Genomic DNA, 26,242 nt, shown 5'->3' on the forward strand with positions numbered 1-26,242 from the left:
CTTCTCACAACTCCTTCAGAAGCTACCCCAGGGATCCAAGTAAAAGGAAAGGCACAGACAGGAACCCTTCAAATCCCTGTACATTTTTCTATAGTTATTAGCAAATATGGATGGGGTGAGGACCTAAAGATTTCTGAAGGAAATTAGTCTCTAAAGATAAATCCCTATCTCTTCTGTATTCTAACCACAGACTTTGTGACCCACATCCCATTACTAAGTCAAGGACCATCTAAAGTCTTCTATTGCATCAAGTCAATGAACACTAAGCACAACGCAGAACACAACAAATTAGAAAGGTGTCCCTGTAGAAAAGCTTATAATCTACATCTTTCTATTCTTCAAGGCCAAACTTTTAAGTAAGTAGCTATTCTTAGCTGGAAAAAAAATAAGGCAGATTTCCCAGTCACAACATCCTTACACAAGATAATTAACATAATGCCACAAAAAGGTGGTATTACATCAACTTCTGGAAAACGAGTCTAAAGAAGTTTTTAGTATGCCTATTATAGAACATACTCTTATTTAGAAGCTACTGCTTCACCTCAAATTTCAAAGAGAGATACGAGATAGCCAAAGACCATTTTCTAGGTATTTCTTTCCATAGAAATCACAGGACAGGCACATGGGAAAGTTAGAAGGGAACCGTAGGACACTGCTCTTAATGTACATGCAGGGATGGGCAATCAAAGCACCGTGTGTTTACAAATGTTAGGGCTCTGCTGTATGCTAATTTGGATGTAAATTAAAAAAAATAAAACGAGTTAAAAAAAAAAACAAAAACAAATGTTAGGGCTCTGCTTATAAATTTTAGTGGATTAATATTAAATGGTCACAGTGAGGAAGCAAGCAGTAGTGCCACAACAGACTAAAATTAAAACCAGGCAAAATATTCTCTGAAGTCCCCATTTTTAAGTACTCAAGATTTATAAACTTTAGTTTTAAAGTTATACTAAAGTACAAACTTTAGTCTTCATGATTTATAAACTTCTACACCAGCAATCGGGATTACTCAAAAAGTTACACTGGCATAAAATCCAGTGGGTACTATTTTTTTCTCTCAATTTACCTACATCAGCTCTGGTAAGAGGAGGATGCAGAGCTGATTTTTGTTTACATATATACCATACTCAGGCAGATGGCAAAAACCACCTGTTATTCTTAAGGTTAATTTCAAACTGAAAACTTATATACCAGAGACTATATTTCATCTTCGGATATACCAAAAGAATGGTAAGACTTTCTTTTTAAATAGAAGCCAATATGAAAATATTGGAAAATTATTATGCAATTAGTGTGTCAAATGGACACATGTCCTGAGCTTCAAAAACATACTATCTTTTGAACCCTAGGCACTAAATGTCCTTTCCCTTTATGGTACATACTTCTTCCTACAAAAGGACAAATTGTATTATGTTTTATAAAACTACAGATTAATTACTGGAAACTTAGAAGAAAAATATTTCACAGATGAATGTACATATTTGGAGTTCCAATCTGTTATTTTGACAGAAATGGAAAATATCATATGCTATCATGTTTCTAATACTGATATTTCTGAATAGGTATTTCTCTAATCTTTTTACACGTTCAAGATAAACATTTCAACAGTCATGCTCCAAATATAACCTATGACACCATCAATTCATTGGGTCAAAACCGAGCAAAGTTCACGTTCCAGTCAGCACACATTCAACACATTAGCAGTTGACATTTGCCCAGGGCTAACCCCAGAGGTCCACCACATGCTCACAGGACCTCCAAGACAGGTGGCTAGTAGCCTAGGAAGACACTGTAAATGCTATTTCAGTTTAATCAGGGCAACAGGAAGGTGGCTTCTGCCATATGTTTCAGAGTAACCAATTAGGTGTGGATTACCTGTGAGGTATCCTGCTGTTTGTGACTCAGAAATAAACAAATCGTGTTTCTGATCTTTGAAGGCACTCCAGACTGAAGAACGAGACAAGATTTCATTCACCTAGGGAAGTAAAACAAACTCTTTGAACATAATGAATTTAAGTTAGCCTCATTACTGAGGACTGGGTGTTGGAAGAAGAACCAAAGAGAAAAAGCAAACTTCCAAGACAAAAGGAAAGTCAGCCAAGGAAAGATCCAAAGATGGAGCAAGACCTAGCATTCCTTAAATGCTCTATGCCAGGCACAGGGACAGAGACATCTCATGAAACCAGATCCGAAGAAGGCTCTAAGTCAGGCTTCCTTTTAAAATTGGACACTATTATTTGAACTTATAATTTACTGGCTTGTTATTTGGGCAGAAAGATTTTCTTGTGACAGTAACAACTGGCTGACAGTGTGGCATGACCTCATGAAGTTATTCCCAAGGAAGGGGTCTAGGGAGAAGATGCTATAAACTCAAGCTAAAACTTAAAGCAGTCTTGGGGCGCCTAGGTGGCTTAGTCGGTTGAGCGACTGACTCTTGATTTTGGCTCGGGTCATGATATTGCAGTTTCTGAGTTCGAGCCCTGCGTTGGGCTCTGTGCTAACACTGTGGAGCCCGCTTGTAGTTCTCCTTCCCTCTCTCTCTGCCCCTACCCAACTTGTGCATGTGCACTCTCTCTCTCAAAATAAACTTTAAAAAAATAAAATAAACTTTAAAAAATTATGGGTTGTGACCTATTAGAAGTTTATGAAATCGATGAAGAGGGTTTAATCAGCATGCCTGAGGAAATAGGTTAATATAGAAAGCATCAGAATTCACATGTAAAATGGGTGAACACTCATATTTGATGTATATACATGTAAGTACAAATAACGTGTGGGTAAAGTATACTGGACTAAGACCAAACACATTTTTGTGTGATACAGATTTTAAAAAGTTTAGGAAATTCCAACTTAGAGGCTTTCACATATCAACATTCAGATCAAATATTGATTGGGTACCTCATGTGGAGGCATAATGGGACACAAAGATGTGAGATGGTCTCTGTCTCACAGTCTAGTCTAGCAGGGGAAGACACTGCCAGATAATTTGGTGGCAGGCATTAAAGATACATGTGGGGCCACACAAGCCCAGGAGGCTCCCTGTTGTAACCTTGGAATCACTACTGGAAGTAATTACTTGTGAAGGTGGTGGGGGATCTGCTAGTTTGGAAACCATCACTTGAAATCGGAAGATGGATGTCAGGGTTACTTGCCTAATTTCATCAAGAGGAATCCTGAGGCAGGTTGAGGATAAGACCACTGTCTGCCTAGAGTACCTCTGCTTGGCAAGTTCAGAACACCCACAGAAAAGCCCCCAAATGCTTCAAATATCCTCAATAATCCTCAATACTTCAAATCTCAATAATATTAAATTGTTCAAATGGTGGTACTGATAGAATGGGCAATGGCATAAAAATGTTTCTTTAGTTAGACTTTACACAAAGACAATGGAATCACTAAAAGAAAACTTTAAGTCAATTTAAACCTATGAAAGAACATGAGTAGGTAGTAACACTCCAAGTGTCTATCACTGAATGAATGTATAAATTGTGGCATATACATACAGGAATACTTCAGCCATAAAAAGGAATGAAGCACTGATACATGCTCTAACATGATGAACCTCGAAAACATGCTAAGTGACAGAAGCCAGACACAAAAGGTCATGTATTGTATGATTCCATTTATATGAAATATTCAGAATAAGTGAATTCACAGACAACAAAGTGGTGGCTGCCAGAGGCTGAGGAAAGGGACAAATGGGAAGTAATTGATTAATGGGTACAGAGGTTTCTTTTGGGGTGATAAAAATGTTTTGGAACAGATAAGGTGGTGGTTGCATGACATTGTTAATATACTAAACACAAATTAATCGTTCACTTTAAAATGGTTAATTTTATGTTGTGTAAATTTCACCTTAATTAAATAAACACAGAGCGAGAGAGCATTAGATAATGCTGGACAGTAACAATGAATGAGGAACTCCTCAGAAGCAACAAGAATAAAACCAAAGAGGAAAATTGAATTACTGGGCTGTCTTGAAATCAGCATATGTATGTAGCTGACACACATTGTTAAGTGTTAATAAATAAAGGTGATAAAACTAAAACAATGTTCCAAAATGGCATAATGGGATTGTTAATAAATGTGGTTATCACTATCCAGCAACACATGCTAGAACTGAACATTAACCTTAACCAGCTTTAAATGCTCACTGAATATTCTTCTATGCTTAAGAATTTCAGCATTTTTCTTCCTGAAATGTACAACATACCATCAGCATTCAAAAAAAGAATCCCCCCAAGTCACTACTTGAGTCTATGAGGAGAGGTGCAGAGATCACCCATGGCCAAGACCCTTGGTTTGGAGAATACCCTGTCATAGCCAGCAAATCAAAGTCACCCCTGTGTAGACTCACCTGTTCTCCATGCTGCAGGCTTCGAGTCATGGCCTTGAGAGCTTTAACAATCTGAGCTTTAGTGGCTGCTGGGCTGTCAAGATTTTCAAGACCAATGCCTTCGAGTAATTTTAAGAGGTATGGGACCAGATCTACTTTCAGGGCCTAGGAGAAAATATAAAGCATACCATAAACATGCTGAAAAAAATGTAAACCATACACTGAAGAAACAATTTCACTCCCAGAACCATACCTGGAAGACAACCTCCTGTCTTTCATTTTAACATAGATGAAGATTTCTTTTACAGATCTAATAATAATGACACTCTTTTTTTTTTAACTTTTTTTTTTTAATGTTTATTTATTTTTGACAGAGAGAGAGAGCATGAGCAGGGGAGGGGCAGAGACAGAGGGAGACTCAGAATCCCAAGCAGGCCCCAGGCTCTGAGCTGTCAGCACAGAGCCTGACGTGGGGCTCAAACTCACAGACTGCGAGATCATGACATGAGCCGAAGTCAGATGCTCAACTGACTGAGCCACCCAGGTGCCCCAATGACACTCTTATTTAAGGAGATTTTATTTCATGCCATCAACTGTTCTAAATGTTACAGAGTAGAAACATCTAGTTGTGTCATTATACATCACAACATGTAATGACATAGGCACTACTATTATTACTGATGGAAAAATCAATGCACAGAGGGTGAAACCTGTTGACAGGTAACAGGCAGCAATGCAATCTCTATCTGGAACTACAAAGTGCAGAACATGAGCTTTTAGCCACTATACTGGGCTGTCTCTTCTATGACACTATAGTAATGGACACAAAATTTAAAGTATCTTAATATTTTTTTCACATTTTTTTAAAACATCAACTTTTGCATTTACCATACATTTCCTGTCAGTCTTAAAAAGGCTAGTTAACATTCTGGTATCGCACAATTTTCAATACCCACGCTAAAACTCAGAAGGAAGAGATGGAAGTAACTAACATTTAGTGAGTATACCTCCCTTTATAGATACCGTTCTCCTAACAACTCTGTGAGGGAGTTAGAATTTTACTTCCCAGATGAAGAATCTGAATGGAAGTTTGTGAGTCATGCCTGAGGTCACAGAGCCATCAAGTGGTAGCACTAGCTCAAGCTGTTTCTAATACAACTCCTCTCCCCAGCCAATTATAAGTCTGAACTTCAGGGCATCCAAATACCTCCTTGAGATGTACCCAGTACTTCTGAACTGCCTAAATGAGGGATGGGAATAGGAGACGGGGGAGGAAAAGGGGCTGGGAGAATAGGAGGACCAGATACAAAAATGCAGGGCCTTGTACTGAGGCTAAGGATGTCAGCTGTCACTTTGTTATCTGGTGGTAATGGGAAACCAATGAAGGGTTTTTAAAATGAACAGTAACCCAGTTAGAGTTATATTTTAGGAAGATCACTTTTGTGATAGTTTTTGTTCCTTCAGTGTCTGTCTACACTACATTCGTACCCACCAAGTCTTATTTTCATTAGGTGGGTAGTCTCTTTGAAAAAAAACAAAACAAAACAAAACAGTAGAAATCTTGGCATGTTCTTAAACATGACTTCAGAATCAAGGAATCACTAAACAAAGTGAATCTTTCCAAAGATAATGAAACAAATTTGACAAAGCAAGCTAAGAATAAATGCTTAGCAGAAAACCAAAATTCAAAACTTAAATATCACAAAAGTACTCTGAAGTTGGTTAAGATTCCTGACAGCTGGCCCACTTTCTCAGTGTGTGTGTGTGTGTGTGTGTGTATGCATGCATGCATATATATATATAGGCATGTGCCTGTTTGTATATAAAATATAAAATCATGCATGCATTAACCCACAAATGATCTCTTTACCAAACCTATGTCAGAGAAACCAAATCAGTGCTAAACAAGTGAAAATCTATTTGCCTGGTATGTTTGTTTTCCTGAAATAGTACTGAATCTAGAAAGTCACTTACTTGTGCTACTAATTCATTCTGCTCCTTCTGAAACATTCGATTAATTGCTTCACAGGCTAAACCAACAGTATCTGGTCGTTTTTTCATCCCATTCATCAGTGGGCCAATGGTGTCCAAAGATGCCATGGCTCGAACACACAGCTAAGTGTCCGAAAAAAGAAGTAAATACAATAAACACAGTAAATACAATAATAAAATATATGAAAAACCTACATTCAGCTCAAGTTTAATAATGAACTCAAATTCAGTCTCCTGTTAATTACATCATTTAAACTAGTTTAAGAGTTGCTACAATACCACTGGTTCACATGCAGAAAGGCACATGGTAGGAAGCGGATGTGTACTGCAATGTACGTTAATCACAAAGAGGAAACATAAATAAATTCCAAATTTATAAGCTACTAACTGGATTTATCACTACCTCATTTTCAGACAGGGCATGGATAATGCGGATGGCACTCTTAGGAATGGCATTGTTCCTATGATTCATTGCCTGGATCACTTTGGGGAGGTGGCCCAATGGTGGGACCTGGTCAGCCAGCTGAGGCTGTGCATTGAAGAGACATACTGTTGCCATTGTCAAAGTTTCCAAAGTTTCTCCCTAGAGAGTATAAAACAAAGAAACAAACCATAAAATACTGACAAAGTTAAGTCCTAAACATCCTTGGAAACTATTTGGTGTTCTACCCTAGAGATCTACAAGTTCTACGTGCTGATTTTTTAAAACTGATTCACAAATCCTAAGAAAACAACTATCTTCCCATCTTGAAAAAAGGCATGAATTCAAAGTCAAAGGACTTTAAGAATGTGATCTTTTTTTTATTTTATTTTTTTTTAATTTTAACGTTTATTTATTTTTCAGACAGAGACAGAGCATGAATGGGGGAGGGTCAGAGAGAGAGGGAGACACAGAATCTGAAACAGGCTCCAGGCTCTGAGCTGTCAGCACAGAGCCTGACGCGGGGCTCGAACTCACGGACCGTGAGATCATGACCTGAGCCGAAGTCGGACGCTCAACCGACTGAGCCACCCAGGCGCCCCTGTGATCTTTTTTTTAATGTTTATTTATTTTTGAGAGAGAGAGAGAGAGAGAGCGCGCGCGCGAGCGTGCAGGAGAGGGGCAGAGAGAGAGAGAGAGAGAGAGAGAGAGGGAGACACAGAATCTAAAGCAACCTCTAGTCTCCGAGCTGTCAGCACAGAACCCCACACAGGGCTCAAACCCACAAACCGCGAGATCATGACCTGAGCTGAAGTCAGATGCTTAACTGACTGAGCCACCCAGGCGACCCAAGAATGTGATCTCTTAATTAATCTAAGCAGTCTTTCACTGGGCCAGGTCACATCTCATTTCTGTTGCAGGTTTAAGAGAGAATCTCCCAAAAGTTATTACCAGAAAGTTTTAGTCAGTGTTATAAAAATGTCAATATCAGGGAACATCAATAGTTCATGAGAATGCAGAAGTCATGAAATGGGTATCCTAGTTCTACTAAAAATCCTATTGAAAAAAAATCCTATTGAACCGGTTTGGCTGCCATAATGCACTTTCTATTGTGGATTGCAAAAAACCTGTAACTTATCCCATTTTATCAGACGTGTACACCCACAGCATCTGGAACAAACATGGAAATTGGGATGGGCCCCAAAGCCAAGGTGATAGGGGAGGAAAATGCCGTGTTTTCCCCTAAGTTTCTGCTTTTTGAAGATTTTTTTTTTTTTAGGAATCTATTTATGTAGCAAAAATCCTAGTAAACAGAATATGAGACTGAAAAGTTATGTACGTAAATATTTGGCAAAATAATAGTACTTTTTTTTTAATTTGTGCTAAGCTAATGATAGTAACTAGTAATTTCTAGGTACTTGACATGTGCCAGACGTTATTCTAAGTACTCTCCATATGTCAACACTAAAACCTCAGCCTTAGGGACAGGTGTCGTGATCCTTCCATAAATGAGGCAGACCACGAAGTACTGTTCAAGGTTACAGAGCCAGTCAGTGGTGAAGCTGGTACTGGGATCCAGGACCATCTAATAACACAGCTTGGGCTCTTTATTACCTTGTTCCATAGTCAGCCTGTTTAATACAGCCAACAGTCACGTACCTCAATTATTTTTACTCTAAAGGTTTAAATAACAAAACCTTATATAGTATAAGGCTACTTTCTCACTCCTGCTTACCTTGTAGCCTCTGCCTTTGAACACAGATACTAGGTTCACTCTCCTATCACTGTCTTTCACAAGGGTCACATATGGAAAGCTGAGTGAAGTACACTAGCAGGACACACTTCTAGGGGAGCACCGAATGTTTGTGTTTTTCCTTAAACTAATATAACCATTGGAGATGAAGCTGCAGATAGCTTCTTTTAGAGCCTCTATACTTGCCAGAGATAGCAATTTGTCAATATAGACATCTCCAACTTTGGTTCAGAAATAACCATGTTCACTTTTGAACATGCCCCAAAAGTAAGATGAATGGGCATATCTGAATTTGAACCTGGCTGCTGTATTGAAAAAAGTAACCAATTCTTAATGTATGGGCCATGAGGATGCTGTTTTAACAGAAACCCCATCAGTATATTTAGCAAACTACTGGAAATGTTTTGCTGATGGCTGAAGCTTACATGAGGATTGTTCTTCTCCAGGAGCTCAGTTAATTTTTCTAATAGTGCAATAAGGAATTCTCTAGGCTTTCTTAGAACCCACGCTGGCTGTGCAATAAAGATTCTCAAGAAAACTCCTCCAACAGCAAGTTCACCCTCTGCTTCTCCAAACACCACAGCAAAATCTTCAGGCAACTTTAAAGAAAGAAAGAATCATAATCAAGTCACTTAATCCTTAGTCACACATGACACAAAAAATGCAAATCCCATTAAATAGTCATTAATATAATCAAATTATATATTTTTGTATAATCCCTTAATAAATTTCAAAAAAGGTACTTAGATTACTTACTTAAAAAGTGAATATTCCTAAATTTAAAACATGACTTCCCAGGGGAATTCTTAAGTGTCTTAATGACAAAGTGTCTAACAGTTATCAAACTGACGCAGTAGGAATTAAAAATCAACAGCAAACAGCAAACTAAAAATACAATAAAATGTAGAATTCCTTCCTCTGAATAAAAGTATATTTTACCTTCCAATTTACATCAGGGTTATCTCGCTGATTTTTAAAGTGCCTTAGGGAAAAAAAAAGTGAGAGGGTAGAATATCAAACTTCAGTCACAAAATGCACATTCATCAATTGTTAGAATAAATATTAGAGAGGTGATGGACAAATGGGAAACATTTGTCCTTTTTGGCGATTTACCTGAAGGCGTTACTTACTCTAGCATCATTTCTCTAACTGTTGTAGACACTTTATCTCTGGAGCTATCATTCCAAATTAACTCAGGATTTTCATGAGTTCCTTCAAAAATATGTACAGCAGCTTCAGGGTTGTCTCTCATGGCATCCATGAAAACGCTTGGTAGAAATTTCATTAGTGTAATGCGGACCTACAGCAGGGGGGTTGAGAGAGAAAAGAGATCTACTGGTGTCGGGTGTGTTCTGTATTTCTCTAGGATATGATAACTGTTGTATTTTGTGGTGTGGCTGATCTGAGCCGTAACTATTATCCAAAGTTCTGGAGTGGGAGAAGGGATCCACCCTAGTTTATGCAAGGGTAACTTAAACAAGACTTCCTACTTACCTATCCAGTTTCACTTCATCTCAGTCTCACATTTAAGATACCTGAAGAAATTCAATACTGCTGACGCATGTAGTGTCTAGGGCACACCTTGCTGGATCATGCCTTGCATATACTGTTCCTTCTTCCCAGAATACCCTTATTCTGGTATTCCAGGCCTGTCCCCCCAACCCTGCCCCATGCTCCCTGCCTTTGCAAACACATTTTTCTCACAAAGTGGCCTTTGTGTCTTTCAAGTCTTTTTTAGTGTATTTATTTTGCTATACTATGTTTATATATTATACTGTGCCTTTTTCCGAAAAGGACTTAAAATGCAGCTTTAAAAATAATACAGGGGTGCCTGGCTGGCTCAGTTCATAGAGCATGCACCTGTTGATCTCAGGGTCATAAGTTCGAGTCTCACATTGGGTGTAGTGATTACGTTAAAAAAAGCAGTAAAAATAATACATCCAAAACACACACACACACACACACACACACACACACACACACACACACAAACTGAAAATTACACTGAGGCATTATAATAGACGGAAAAGGAAGGTCGGGAAGTTTTCTGCTAAGGTCTTCACTTGGTTTTCTCTCCTTTATATCACTCAAGCCTGTGCTCAAACTCATCTTCTGGAAAGTTTCCCTGACCTGGTCTGTCTCACTCATTGCTTGTATTCTCAGGCCCTGGCATGAGAGTCAAAAACTTATTTGAATGAAGACTAATATAAAGCCAGCCACAAAGGAAATAAAATAATTTTCTATAATTGACAGTGATATACTACACATTCAGTGTAGTAAATTTATACTACAAATTTAGTTCTGAACTTGCTAGGCACCCAAGAACTAAAGGAAACTATCAGTTACATAATAGAGAACATCCACCAGGAATTATTTCACTTTTTTTTTTTAAATGAATAAGTTTATTTTTAAAAATAAAATAAAAAGTAGATTTTTCAACTTACTAAATTTTAAGAAGTATCTATAGAACCAAATGTCTTGGCAATCAATGCAGGATACTAATTGTCCTTCAATGTCTTTTATTTATTTTACTTTCTATAATTTATTTTTTTATAATTTACAACCAAGTTAGTCAGCATATGGTGTAAGAATTATTTCAGAGTAGATTCCTTAATGCCCCTTACCCATTTAGCCCATCCCCCCCTCCCACAATCCCTACAGCAACCCTCTGTTCTCTACATTTAAGAGTCTCTTATGTTTTGTCCTGTTTTTATATTACTTTTTCTTCCTTTCCCTTATGTTCATCTGTTTTGTACCTTAAAGTCCTCATATGAGTGAAGTTATATGATATTTGTCTTTCTCTGACTAATTTCGCTTAGCATAATACCCTCCAGTTCCATCCACATAGTTGCAAGGCAAGATTTCATTCTTTTTGATTGCCGAGTCATACTCCATTGTGTGTATGTGCACGTATATATATATATACGTGCACACACACACGTTATACATACATACCACACCTTCTTTATCTATTCATCCATCGTCGGACATCTGGGCTCTTTCAATAATTTGGCTACTGTCAATGGCGCCGCTATAAAATACTGGAGTGCATGAGTTCCTTCAAAACAGCACACCTGTATCCCTTGGATAAATACCTAGTAGTGCAATTGCTGGGTCATAGAGTAGTTTTATTTTTAATTTTTTGAGAACTTCCATGCTGTTTTCCAGAGTGGCTGTACCAGTTTGCAATCCCACCGGCAGTGCAAGAGGGTACCCGTTTCTCTACATCCTCGCCAGCATACGTAGTCTCCTGATTTGTTCATTTTAGCCACTCTGACCAGTGTGAGGTGGTATGTAAGTGTGGCTTTGGTTTGTATTTCCCTGATGAAGAGTGACATTGAGCATCGTTTCATGTGTCTGTTGGCCATCTGGATGTCTTCTTTGGAAAAGTGTCTATTCATGTCTTCTGCTCATTTCTTTACTGGATTATCTGTTTTTTGGGTGTTAAGTTTGATAAGTTCTTTATAGATTTTGGCTACTAACCCTTTATCTGATATGTTGTTTGCAAATATCTTCTTCCGTCGGTTGCCTTTTAGTTTTGCTGATTATTTCTTTCACTGTGCAGAAGATTTTTATTTTGATGAAGTCCCAATAGTTCATTTTTGCTTTGGCTTCCCTTGCCTCCAGAGATGTGTTGAGTAAGAAGCTGCTGCAGCCAAGGTCAGAGACGTTTTTGCCTGCTTTCTCCTCGAGGATTTTGATGGCTTCCTGTCTTACGTTTAGGTCTTTCATGCATTTTGAGTTTATTTTTGTGTATGGTGTAAAAAAAGTGGTCCAGGTTCATTCTTCTGCATGTCACTGTCCAGTTTTTCCAACACCATTGACTGAAGAGACTGTCTTTATTGCATTGGATATTCTTTCCTGCTTTGTCAAAGATTAACTGGCCATAAGTTTGTGGGTCCATTTCTGGGTTCTCTATTCTGTTCCATTGATCTGAGTGTCTGTTTTTGTGCCATACTTCACTCTTCTTGATCATGACAGAATTCAATTAGAAAGCAACCACTCACTGATATTAAACAAGTAAAACAATTTCCGTAATGCAAATTCTTTGACTATAAGCCTTCAAAGTTATGTCCAAGTTACTTAGTTATTTGGCACACAAATTAGGGTTGGCACACAAAAGCCAAATTTGGCCTGCCACTGTTTTTATATGTAAAGGTTTACTGAAACACTGACACAACCATTTACACAGTTACTATCTATGGCTGCTTTCCTGTTACAAGGGCACAGCTGAGTATTTGTGAAAGAAATCAGATGACCCAAAAAGGATAAAATATTTTTTACGTGGTCCTTTATAGAAAAGTTTACTGGTCCCACCCCTACCTCACACCATGTACAAAAATTAATTCAAATGGATCTAGGATATAAATCCAAGAACTAAAACTATAAAACTCTAGTAGGAGGAAACACAGCCATAAATATTTATAACCTTGGAATAGGCAATGATTTCTTAGATATAAGATCAAAAGCACAAGCTACAGGGGGCACATGGATGGCTCAGCTGGTTAAGCAACTGAGTCCTGATTTCCATTCAGGTCATGATCTCATTCATGGTTTGTGAGTTTGAGCCCTGTGTCAGGCTCTGTGCTGGCAGCGCGGAGCCTCCTTGAGATTCTCTTCTCTCTCCCTCTGTCTCTGCTCTTTTCCCACTTGCTCACACACCCTCTTCTCTCTCAAAATAAATACACTTAAAAAAAAAAAGAGAGAGACTGGACTTTACCAAAATTGAAAACTTTTGTACTTCAACAAAAGGCACCATAAAGAAAAACAGAATGACATTCATGGAATGAGAGAATATTTGCATATCATTTACCTGGTAAGGACTGCATCCACAATATATAAAGAACAATTATAACTCAATAGTAAAAAGACAAATGACCCAATTAAGGGATAAGCAAAAGATGTGAACCAACAGACATTTCTCTAAAAAAGATGTACAAACAGCCAATAAGCACATGAAAAGATACTCAACATCATTAGTCACCAGAGAAACGCAAATCAAAATCATGACATACCATTTCACACCCACTAGGATGGCTGTAATCAAAAAAGGTATCTAAAAACAAATGTTAGATAAGATGTAGAGAAATGAGAACCCTCATAACTGCTGGTGGGAATGTAAAATGGTGCAGCCATTTTGGAAAACAGTTTGACAATTCATTGAAAAATTAAATGTTACCCTTTGATCCACAAATTCCTCTCTCAGAGACATAAAAACACATACCCACATGAACACTCCTACACAAATGTTCACAGTCACATTATTCAGAACAACCAAAAGGTAGGAACAATTCACGTCTATCAACTGATACATGGAAAAGCAAAGTGGTATACCTATACGATGGAATATTATTTGGCAATAAAGTACTGATACTTGCAATAATGTTATAAATTTGAAAACATGCTAAGTGATAGAACCCAGTCACGAAAGAACACATATTGTCAGATTTCATTTACATGAGATGCAAATGTCAGAATAGACAAATCTAGAATGTAAGTTAGCAGTTGCCAGGTGCTAGGAAGAGTGACTGCTAAAGGCAACAAGTTTTCTTCCTGGGTTAATGAAAACTGACTGTGGTTACCCAATCTGTAAATATAATACAACCATTGAATTGTACACTTTACATGGGTGAACTGTATGGTATATCAATTCTATCTCAATAAAGCTGCTAACCAAAAGGGAAAAAAATTTACTGACCCCAGTTCTAAAATATCTTCCTGCAAATCATTCAATTAAGGAGCTGTTACTTGTATTGTTCCCACACAAAAAGTTTTAGTATAAATATATTCACTTGATAAAATTTGTCCCTCATATAGTTGAATTTTTTTTTTAATGTTTATTCATTTTTGAGAGAGACAGAGTGTGAGGGCTCAAACCCATGAACTATGAGATCATGACCTGAGCCAAAGTTGGGTGTTCAACAGATCAAGCCACCCAGGCGCCCCTGTCCCTCATGTATTTCAAAGGTCAAAAGATACTGAACAGCTCAAAGTCAACTTCAGTATTTATTTTAAACACCTAAAATGTTATCTAAAACACTGTACTACACAACTCTAGCTTTAAGAAAGCTCAAGTATTAGGGGCGCCTGGCTGGCTCAGTAGGTGAAGCATGCATCTGCTGATCTCAGGGTAAGCCCCATCTTGGGCACAGAGATTACTTAAAAATAAAATCTTAAAATTAATTAATTAATTTAAAAAGAGGGTGCCTTGGTGGCTCAGTCATTTAAGTGTCCGACTCTTGATTTCAGCTCAGGTCATGACCTCACAGTTTGGTTTGTGAGTTTGAGCCCCACATTGGGCTCTGTGCTGATGGCAAGAAGCCTGCTTGGGATTCTCTGTCTCCCTCTTTCTCTGCCCCTCCTTGCCCCTGCTTGTGCACCCTCTCTCAAAAGTAAATAAACACTAAAAAAAGATTGTCTCTCTCCCTCCACTTCTCCCCCCGTGAGCATACTCCTTTCTCTCTCAAAACAAATTAACTATCAATACTCATACTTTTGTGGGCCCTTTCAATAGACATCCAAATGAAATCCCCCTCAGTTCATCAACCGTTGTGATGACAGACTATTAACTTTATTCCCAAAGTAAAGCTGTTTCAGGCCCTGTGACACATTCTCACATCTAGAGAGGAGACCACACACACACACAGACACACACACACACACACACACACACACACACACACACACACACACACACTAAATCCAGATTACTTCACTGATGCAAAATCAGACTCCAGAAGTGAGGGCTCAGGAGCCTTTATTTCAAGACACATTTCACTGAGGTGCTGCTTCATGGGCTGGCACAGACAACGCTTCAGTGAGCACTACTTCTTTTCAAACTAAGTTAATAATAGAAGAAGACTGACTACACCTATGTCTGGACAAATTCTATTTAGAAGTACTGTTTTAACAGGTTCCTGCTCCACAAACTGGACCATGATTCCAAAAATCATCTGGTCACCTCCAGACTGTGGATGAAAAGATCTCCCTGCAGAGTGGAGAGGCTGTTACACTCACATGCCTGTATGGACTTACTTCCCACGGGCTGCGTATCCTTACTAACACAGATGTGGTGGAGTGGGTAAGAACATAGATCACCATCTCCCCTTCACTAGCTACTGCTACACAGACCAATCCTGACAGTGTCAAAGTCTAACTTAATTATCTTGTCTTCAAGGAAGTTAAACAGTTTATCACCATAATCCAACACACTCTTAAGACTTCTCATTTCCAATTCAGACTTCTCCAACTGTAACTCTTCTCAAAGTAGTAATACAGAGCAACAATTCCAAGTATGCCAATCCTCCAACTTTCATATCAAATCATATCCTCATCTTCAACGTCATACTTTGGTAAACTTCATGAAATCGGTAACAACGTAACAGATTTAACAATCAATTTCTTTCTAAAGACCCATTTTGTGCTCACCTTTGGCCCTATTAGTTTGTCTGCGGTCATTTTAGCAAAAAGTTCTGCTGTTTGGGCTCGAACCTGTGGATGTGTTGAATTGCAGAACATATCTAATAAGTAAATCAAAGCTCCTATGAAGGAAAAAAAAAAAAGGATTAGCATTTATACTATAAAGAACAGGACTTAGGGGCGCCTGGGTGGCGCAGTCGGTTAAGTGTCCGACTTCAGCCAGGTCACGATCTCGGGGTCCGTGAGTTCGAGCCCCGCGTCGGGCTCTTGGGCTGATGGCTCGGAGCCTGGAGCCTGTTTCTGATTCTGTGTCTCCCTCTCTCTCTGCCCCTCCCCCGTTCATGCTCTCTCTCTGTCGCAAAAATAAATAAACGTTGAAAAAAAAAGTTAAAAAAAAAAAAGAATAGGACTTGTCTGATTAGTGGAATTCATTTTCAACTTCATTTCAACTTAATGCAGTTTGATTTTTTTTTTTTAATTGTAAGCCCTCCAAAGCGTTCTTCTAGTTTATCAGACTACACATAACAATTCAAAATAAGCTTCATCATCACTGAGCAGGACTAGATGAGAAAGCCCTCATACAGTACCTTTTGCCATTGCTTCTTTGATTATTTTTGTACTTGAGGTCAAAGCATAAAGAGTTTCCAGAACAAGCTGACGACCTGCAAGGTAAGAGACATTTCAAGGAATGCATTATCATCACATTAGCTGACATTTACTGGGCATCAATTCTGTGCCAGGCACTGACCCAAGTGTTCTACAGAGGATATCATACTTAAATCTCCACAATAATCAGCGACTTCAAACAATGTAAAATTACACTGAATAAAGACTGTTACAGAATTCATAGTTTGAAAGTGTAATTTTATATTTTTATCTCATTTAATCTTACAGGTAAAGTAGCTGACACCTAGAAATCTCAGCCTACTCTGCTGTCATTTCTATTTTGGACTTAATTATCTGTCTTCCACTGTTTACTAAGGGACTTTAAATACATGAAATGTTTACTTAGCCTCCCTCTGTCCCCTCCAAAGACTTGTTTTCCTTTGAAACTATGTTTAAACAGGGGTGCATTTTCAATGATGTATTGTTGTTTCTCTTAGGAACCCCCTTCTGAATGTTTGTTCTCCTGTATGTGAACACAGCCCAGCCCAGTGACCAGCTTTTATTGTTGCTTCGGTGTCAGCCTCACCCTTTGCAGCCTCTACCCTCCTTGCCAGCTCTTTACACCCCTTTGAGCACCTGTCTATCATTGCTATTTGACTCTAGGAGAGTGAAATCTAATAATCCCTAGAGTCAAAAAGCAATAAAAAAAAGAAAAACCGACTACAAATAACCTACAAATGACTTTCAAAAGCTGTCATTTTAGAGAACTATTGCAAATGTCACTTATTAAAACAAAATTATTCAATCGAAATTCGACTCCATTCAAGTCACTGAACATAAAAGAAACACCTAAAGTGTGCAAGATACCAAGGCATCCATTAAATGAATGAGACAGGTTCTTGCTCTCACAGAGGAAGACAGGTATGAGCCAAGAGTGACATGGGTTCCAAAAGGCTGGCAAAGAACTGAGTAATGTTCTGTTAGTGGTGATGTTGGAGTCATAGTGCAATGGTCTTTGAAAAGCAGTCTCAAGGTTGATTCAAGCACAAATACACACAATGTTAGACAACGGCACAATTTAAGAGGAGCCTATATTAGTGCAGGCTGTGTTGAAGAAATAAGATAGGTATATTTTTAAAAACTAATCTCATACAGGAATGCAGGACTGAACTCTAAGCTGAAAACAAGGTAATGTTCATCTTAAGCACTTTTTTCCTGTCATCCAAGACCAATGATGTTTCTTTATAAACCGTGCGTCAATTCTCAATTACTTACATATATATCATCCTCAGAAAACTGAAAAACCCAGTTATTTCTCTTTATTTTTTGACCTCTCTCGCCTCCAACTTTCGAAATGGAAAATACAAAACACTTTTATTATTTATGTATAACATAGTTAGGAAGACAGCTTTAATATAAAAAATACCACTGAAGAGATTCCAAAGTAAACATGGCTGTGTTTTGTCAGAAGTTTTATACTATCTATGTAACTGCTCCCTCTACAGGTTGGCCATGCTGTGGTTTTCAAAATTCCATTCATGAATATATATACATACTTGATGGCAATGAATGTAGCAGAGCCAATAAATTGGACAAAACCATTGATTCAGCAATATTGTTGACACAATCTTGGTTAGATGTCACTATATTCACAACCTGAAAATTAAATCAACAGGATATTAAGAGTTTGGGAAATAATTTTGGACCTAAATCAAATTAAGTCAGACCTAAATAAATCTGAGGCTTCACAAAAGTGAAAAAAATGTTTAGAGGACAAAATAGTTAATTTTCTTTTCCTGGTTATTTATTTTTTTGAAGAAGAGACAGAGAGCACAAGCAGGGGAGGGGCACAGGGGCAGAGAGAGAGAGAGAGAATGAGAATATATCCCAAGCAGGCTCTGCAATGTCAGTGCAAAGCCCAATGCAGGGCTTGAACTCACAAACTGAGAAAATGACCTGAGCTGAGCTGAAATCAAGAGTCGGAGCCTTAACCGACTGAGCCACCCAGGTAACCCGCAAAATATTTTTTAACAGTTTGATTTTAAAAGAATGTCTTTATTACTTTGACCTTTTGAGAAATAACTTAAAATGTTAATGCTCATATATATATTATGTACTTTAGCTTCCTATTAATTTAGAAATAAATATTGAGCAAAAGAAATATTTTAGCACCAATTCAAAATCTTGAGGTTATTAAGATGTCTTTGATGCTATACTGGTTCATGCAATGTTTTCCAATCACAAAACTGGGGAGGGGAGTGGTTAGGAAGATAACAATCCTCACTAAATAAACATTAAAAAAAATAAAAAAAAAAAAAGGATGAACTCTCAAGTCTAACTTTTATAGTAAAGATCAATTTTGCTTCATTTGAACCATGTGGTCAACCAACAGATCTTAGATTTAATAATGTTCATTTAAAAAGTTACAAGGTACATGGAGGAATTAAGTAGAGGAACATGCTTAAGATTTTTTGACCAATTCAACTTGTATTATTTTATTAAAAATCTTTAAACCAAAATGCAATCTAAGAACACGTTTTACAAATAATTTAGAAACTGCTCATAAACCTGTTACAGCAGTGTTCTTTACAAGTTGTGTTACAAAATGATCCTGGGAGCTTACTCTGGGCTGCCTAGACCATAAGCCCCCTACAGCTAGGGACTTCCTGCCTCTCCCAGAGGAAAAGGCTGCACCAGGCTTCCCATGGGACCAGTGCTTTGATCTCCTAAAGGAGGGATTTCTAAGTTCTCTTGGACCTCCAAGGCTCATAGGTTCTGGGCAACTGGCTTTCTTAGCCAGCTCCTGTAAAGAGTGTTAACACCCCAGTTGTCTGTCTGTAACCCTCAATGAAAAGGCTGCTTTTGTACTAATCCACAAAAAGGGATAGCAACTGAAGGGAAGGGGCGGGGTGGGGGGGTGGGATCTGTCCTCTGAACACAAACCTACAGTGTGTAGCCAGCAATATGCCCTGGTCTCTGGGGACACTGGGAGATCAAGGAAACCCTACCCCCTATTCTTGTCATCTGTGTCTTCCAAGCTTCTCCAGTAAAGCCCAATCCCTAACCCACACTGCATGACACTATACAATGCATCCCAAGTTCTGATGCATGACAGACAATGACCATACAGGGAAGCACCTTGAGTAACACTGTGCAGTTTGCTCTTCAAAATGAATACGCTAATTCAAATTTTAAGACCATATTTACTTGGCTTAATAAGCAAAATGAAAAAATAAACACACATGGAAACTTCCAAATTCAGATGGTGATTAATTAAGGCCTAAAACACATACAGTACTGGTAGGAAAGGCAACATGCTTTAATATAAAATTCTTTTACCTCTAAAGCCAACTGCTGCACTTGACCAGCTCCATGGACTCGGAGAAGAGAAAATATTAACTTAAAGTGCCCAATGCATTCACTTTCAGAGCCTAGGGAATAAGAATAAAAATGCTTATCTTTTATTTCTAAGCAATGTTCTAAATGACAGACCTTCAGAAAACCAATATACACTGTTGTTTACTGGCAATTCTAAGTCTCTGATCATCTTTCCTCAACATTTCTATCATTAAGTGAGTGAAGTTCCTCTAAGCAGCAGTAAATCTTAAGAGGCAAAGAATAAGACAGAATTTCTTAGGTTTGTTTTGTTTTCATTTCCATCCACACCCCTAGCCCTCAGGCTAAAAACAATGTATCAAATACACACTCCAAATACAAGTTTAAAAATAAGGGTGTAAGGTGGTATTTTTACTCTTTACCTCTAGATCTTATAGCTACCCCTCTGCCTAATTATATTTTGGGAGTGTGTGACATCATTTGCCTTTTGGTTTTTAGACTGTATTGGAACTCTGCTGGTTGAGGACTACATCATAGACACCTGTATGCATATACAAAGGACTACTTGCGAAAATACATAAAACTGAATAGTATTTCTTCCGTTTCTCACCCACCTCAAACCCCAACCCCATATACTTACTACCATCTTGTTAACGGAACAAAAACATTAAACATTAAAATTTTGTTCAGTGTATTTTTCCTTTTACTATATGGTAGTAAGAACACATATGGTGTAATCTGTAATTTTTTGAGACTTCAGAAGAAAATTCACTAAGACTCCTTGACTTAAGAGTCTGAAAATATTCCATTCATAGGTTGCTTTTAAATTCATTTTCAAATCACTAGATCATCATAATATATACTGAAAAGAGCAAAAGAGTACCTGAAAGTTAATAAAAATAAAAAGGATTTGGGGTCTTCAAGTAACTTACGTTGAATCTGTATTGTTTTAGGTTTTATATTCCATATCTGTTATCAAAGTTAGAAAACTTTGATACTTTCAGATTTTCACACATGCATCTCCCTGGAGTCAGGCAAGACATTTTTGGAAATGTCCTCTTAAGGTCATTTAAGAATGAAAACTCTCACTTTTTTATTTCAATTTTTATATACCAAAAGCTTCAGTCAGTTTCTCAAAACTATGTGTCAGGTAGCAGAGAAGGCAAATTAGATCACCTAATTAATAAATCTAATTTAAGCACTTATATGTCAACTTATGTCATCAATGTGGAATTTTACACCATCAAAGTTATTCTACCTTTTCAACTCATTAAGACTTATTTTCTCTTAGAGATATGAATACTTCTAAACATGATGCCTTGACCTCTCTTTCCATCCTACTGTTTATAGGTAAAAATAGGAGCTCAAGTCTTGTTATGTTATACCAAGTAAACATTACAACCAAGTATACTATTTTCTTTGAGTTTCTCCGATAAAATTGGGAATTTTTAGGGCCCTTCTATTTTAAGGATCTTACTGATCAAGGGTATAGTCACACACCTGGATTATATTTTATGACATTTCTCAGAGCCTCCAAAGCCATTTCCACTCTTGGCAAGCGGTCTCCGTGTTGCTCTGACTCCACTTTTGCAGCATGTGTGATAGCCATGAATGTGTGGAGGTACTGGGCCTGGGAGCCTATATAATCCAAAAGACTTGCGGCAAATGCTTTTGGAACCTAAAATGAGTGGAGAAATGTTTACAAACACGTGTGCCCCCAGAAATAATCATTAAAAAACTCCAGAGCAACACCTTCCCCCACCCACTCTCCGGCAAAACCTTCAAGCTATGGAATGATTAAATTATACATACACACGAACATCTATGAATTGGGGGTTGTGGGGACAACACCCAGTTGCATTAGAAAGTGTTTCAGGACACCTGGGTGGCTCAGGCAGTTAAGCATCTGACTCCTGATTTCAGCTCAGGTCATGATCTTACAATTCATGAGATCAAGCCCCACATCAGGCTCCGCAATGATAGCAAGGAGCCTGCTTGGGATTCTCTCTCCATCCCTCTCTGCTCCTCTCCCGCTTGCAGTGTGCACACTCTTTTCTCAAAATAAACAAACTTAAAAAAAAAAAAAAAGTGTCCTTAACTTTTGTCCTAATACATTAGAGATCTAATATACTCCCATTAGGATCTTAGTATAACAATTCTGAATTAGAGTATCTCTTCCCTTTACAAATCAAAGTAATTGATAGTACAATATGTAACTTCTATAGTTTGGTTATATTTTTATATTTTAAAAAATATATACTTAGGGTATCAATTCAAGGGACAGTTTTCAAAGAGACTTCACAAATAAATGAACTAATTCTGCTTAACAGCTATTTATATATATTATCGCGATAAATAATATATATTATGGTTTAGTAAATTCCTTTTTTTTCCAAGCACAAACTTTAAAACAGTCTCCCTTCTTCCCTCCTTACATGGCAACCAACCACAAAATCCTCCTTGTCACTTTCCAAAAAAGTAACTTGTGCTGTCATTGTGACACTCACTTGCTTCTCAAAGTGATTAGGGATCACCACAAGAAATGACATGGTTTGACCTCATTTTGTAAAAAGTATCTTTGCTTTCCACGGGTATTTCCTTATTGTCCTCTAATAACTGGCCAGAGAAGTACTTCTATCTGGTGGATGATGGAGTGAATGTGTAAATGCCCTTGCACTTCCAGGAGAGACTAGTTAAGTTGAAGGCATATGCACATGACACAGCTGGGAAGCATTATGCATAAAATATAAAAAATAGCTGGGCGAGGAATAACTTCTTATTCATGAATCCACAAAATCAAATTCTTCAACATGCAAAATAAAGAGGCCTTTAATGGTACCCCGTCACATACCCAGGTTAGTATGAAGCATTAGGCAAGGGACAGGTATTTATTATTTCTGAATACCACACCGAGAAGTGAATAAACTAGCAGCTTTCAATAACAAATGACTGAAGGTATCACACGAAACTAAAAGCACAGAGCTTACCTCTAGTTGGAAAGTAGGGACTTCATTATACACCCTAACAAAAATCTCCCCTACAATAAGTTCTTTGGCATGATCGCTATAGACAAATTCTGATCCATAAGTTTTGTCACAATCACCCTTTTAAAAAAGAAAACAAGCTGTTAGTTGTAAATCAAAATCATTACTGTCTGGTTTACAAATCTAACCATATTCAATTTAATAACAGATAAATAGCTTAAAAGATCCATTCCTTTTCTAGAGGAAAAACAGGGTAGGAAACCAATCATAGCACTCAATACAATATTAATGTTTATAATAATATGAACTCTGAAATAGGCATGGAGTTATGTTATTTTTTAGTTCAAAGATTAATACTATAACCCATTTTAAGATTTCAAAAGATCACAGAAGTCAGCTAATGAAGTGTCTTAGAGCTAGTGTTTATAAAGCAAGTATACGACACTTGGTTCTTCTCATTCCACTCAGCAGACATTTGGCCTAGTCAGCTATAGAGTGATGGAGCTCAGAAATGAACACATTTGGACTGGCCTTTAAAAAGTAACACGCTGAATGAAAGTGCTGGAAAACAGAGTCTCTGAATAAAAAAAAGACAGGGTACTGTTACAGAGATTGCCAAACTGAAGAGTTTCCACTTAAGGAAAAGGAAAAAGACAGAAAAGAGGAATGGGAGAGAAACAGTCCCAATGAAGATTCAGGTTGAAATTACACAGAATTTAAGTTGGACTGAAATCATATGTAAAAGTATACAATAAATTGTGGAGTATTAAACAAAGAGAAGATGCTATTATGTCCCTTCTGGTAAAAGGAGAGATGTATAAAAACGTGAGATCTATTCTCCCCAGCTCTGCAATTTTCAAAAGACTTCTATCTATGTAGAGTTCTGAGTGACTATCATGAAATGAGTTAAATAGTTCAGGACATAACAGTGGTGTTCATTGCATAATAACTTCTAAACACACAGACATAACTGTCTGCTAACTCATCAAGTCTCAACGACCTAGTATGTGGATTATACAAGCCTTATCCTTACTGGGCACAGTACAGTCTTTTGGGGTTTTTTGTTTGTTTTTTCATAGCTTAACAGATTCTCCACCAGAAGATGGCAAGACAAGAGAAATCATTCAATTCTGATACCAGAAAGCAACTCTGATATACTCAAAAAAGAGGCTGAAGAGAAGAGTGCTTTTAGGTAGAAAAATTCGTTACAATGGGAAGCAGCTACATGTAAACTAAACAGTAACAACCACAAACACAAATGTCTCATTAAATACAAGAACACTGTTCTTACATGGACCACATATTAGGTGGCAAAAACCTATAGGCTTAATTAACACCAAATGGAGACACAATAAATACGTTTCTGTTTTGTCAGTACTAAGTTATGTTTCCAGAGAATATTTATAAAAGTTACCCAAGAAATTTATGAAACAATAACATACTTTTTTAATCATGTTTTCTTGTTGGGATTCAAGAAACTCAAGTAGTTCTGCTCTTGTAGAATTGTTCCATATCAAATAGGGGCTCTCTGTGTTGCTGTTAAGCATCTTCAGAATCTAGGGCACAGAATATTACTATTTTGTAACATTTGGAAAAAAATAATTCAACTTATCATTTACTGAAACTGCTGATCACATGCCAAGCACTGTAACAAGTGCCTTAGATACAATGGACCTCAATAATTCTAACAAGTTTGCTGATATCATCCATTTTGCAACTGAGAAAAATCAAAGCTGAGAGTAATCCAGGGATTTGTCCCAGGTCACACAGGCCTTAAGTGGGGAAACTAGGACACAAATTGGAGTCGGTATGACTCCCAATCGTAACATTTGCTCTGCTATGGTGAAAATTAACATGAGATAGTTGTGTTGAAACATTTAATAAATAGTAAACATGAGCTTAAAAAGAACCATACCATACTGCCTTTACATAAACAAATCAGAAAACAAAATCTGTCTTTCTGAAGCATACTGCTATGAAGGGAAATAAAACTGAGGAGCAGAGAGTCACTTTAGATTTCCTTGGCCAAACCCGGACTCAAGGCTGCATGAAGCAGTTTTGAAGACACAGCTTCTGACTGCTTAGCCATCCAGTGTGCTTAACTGTTTATTTAGCTCTCCTCGATTAGCAGTGTTATAGAAAGACTTGAGACTCTCTAATACAAACTTCTTAATTCTACATTTACAGAGCTCTATACTAGGAGGAGAGTAGCAGGCTATAACCTTCCTCTTATACAAAGCCATCTAACCTGTTTTAAAACGTTTTAACTACTAGTTAAATAAAATGATTGAAAAAATACATTCTTAGGAAAATTATAAAACTTTGAGAAATAGCAGTTTAAAATAAGCATTTTGAAAAATCCACATGGAGTTTAGGCCAAGATTCTGAAATGCTACTTTTCTCCCCCCACCACCCTACCCAACAGTTTATCAACAACCTGTCAGCATTTCTGGAAAGAATGTTTTCAATCAGCAAAATGCATCATGTATACTTTGCATAGAGAAAGTACAAACATCAGGAGCAGTATCTAAAGCTCTTCCCTCTTGCTCAGAGGGCACTGAAAAGCAATGGTCTACACTAAAAAAAGAATCAGGTTGAATTAAAAAACAAATGTTTAATAAATTCTAAGAATACTTTACATTTGGAACAGAGGACTTTTTCCCTTACAAAAGTACTGGATGATCATCAGAGAAAACATAAAAATAGCCTATAATTCAGCCATTCAGGGAGAAGTACAGTTAACATCCACCCATTTAATACCAAAAATGGGATTTTTAGCCTTTTCACTTAAAATACTTTAAACATCTTCTTTTTTAATTTTTTTTTATATTTATTTATTTTTTGAGACACATAGAGAGTCAGAGCACAAGTTGGGGAGGGGTAGAGAGAGAAGGAGACACAGAATCCGAAGCAGGCTCCAGGCTCCGAGGTATCAGCACAGAGCCTGACTCGGGGCTCGAACTCACAAACAATGAGATCATGACCAGAGCCGAAGTCAGACGCTCAACCAGCTGAGCCACCCAGGTGCCCCTAAGCATGTTTTAAGGTCTTTAAATATACCTTTAAGGTTTCATAGTATCCTACTCAGTGGGTTTTTATACTTTAATTCTTTAATGCTACATTCTTAGATTGTTTCTCAATGATCCTCACAAAAGAGGCCAAAGAGGCCAAAGAGGTTGGGAGAGCTGTCAAAGTCATGCTTGACTTTTGTCATGAATCCATGTATGTGTATCTATTAGCTTTTAGGATTTCAACTCTGAGTGTAAATAAGTTAGAGCTTGTAAAACCAGACTCTGGGTCTCCTAACTCCCAGTTCTGTGCCCAGTGTGAAACACCATTCCAAGTTCATGCTCTTGTCCTGTCTCTTCATGACTCAAGGTTGGGAAGAATTATGG

At 37.6% G+C, this 26,242-nt stretch overlaps 1 protein-coding gene across 2 annotated transcripts in view; it reads right to left on the reverse strand.

Annotated features, from left to right (window-relative positions):
* DNAJC13 (DnaJ heat shock protein family (Hsp40) member C13) overlaps positions 1-26,242 on the reverse strand; it is a 125,207-nt gene that overhangs the window by 4,970 nt on the left and 93,995 nt on the right. For both annotated transcript variants that reach the window (XM_043595399.1, XM_043595398.1), the window contains 14 exons: positions 24,290-24,403; positions 22,851-22,967; positions 21,364-21,541; positions 19,867-19,958; positions 18,084-18,183; positions 16,509-16,583; positions 15,931-16,043; positions 9,633-9,802; positions 9,442-9,484; positions 8,928-9,101; positions 6,732-6,911; positions 6,311-6,451; positions 4,358-4,501; positions 1,876-1,975 (listed from right to left, as the gene is read on the reverse strand). In XM_043595399.1, coding sequence (XP_043451334.1) covers positions 1,876-1,975; positions 4,358-4,501; positions 6,311-6,451; positions 6,732-6,911; positions 8,928-9,101; positions 9,442-9,484; positions 9,633-9,802; positions 15,931-16,043; positions 16,509-16,583; positions 18,084-18,183; positions 19,867-19,958; positions 21,364-21,541; positions 22,851-22,967; positions 24,290-24,403 — 1,741 coding nt within the window. The remainder of the gene's footprint in view (positions 1-1,875; positions 1,976-4,357; positions 4,502-6,310; positions 6,452-6,731; positions 6,912-8,927; positions 9,102-9,441; positions 9,485-9,632; positions 9,803-15,930; positions 16,044-16,508; positions 16,584-18,083; positions 18,184-19,866; positions 19,959-21,363; positions 21,542-22,850; positions 22,968-24,289; positions 24,404-26,242) is intronic.

The sequence above is a fragment of the Prionailurus bengalensis genome, chromosome C2, assembly GCF_016509475.1.
Source record: "Prionailurus bengalensis isolate Pbe53 chromosome C2, Fcat_Pben_1.1_paternal_pri, whole genome shotgun sequence".
Lineage (NCBI taxonomy): Eukaryota > Metazoa > Chordata > Mammalia > Carnivora > Felidae > Prionailurus > Prionailurus bengalensis.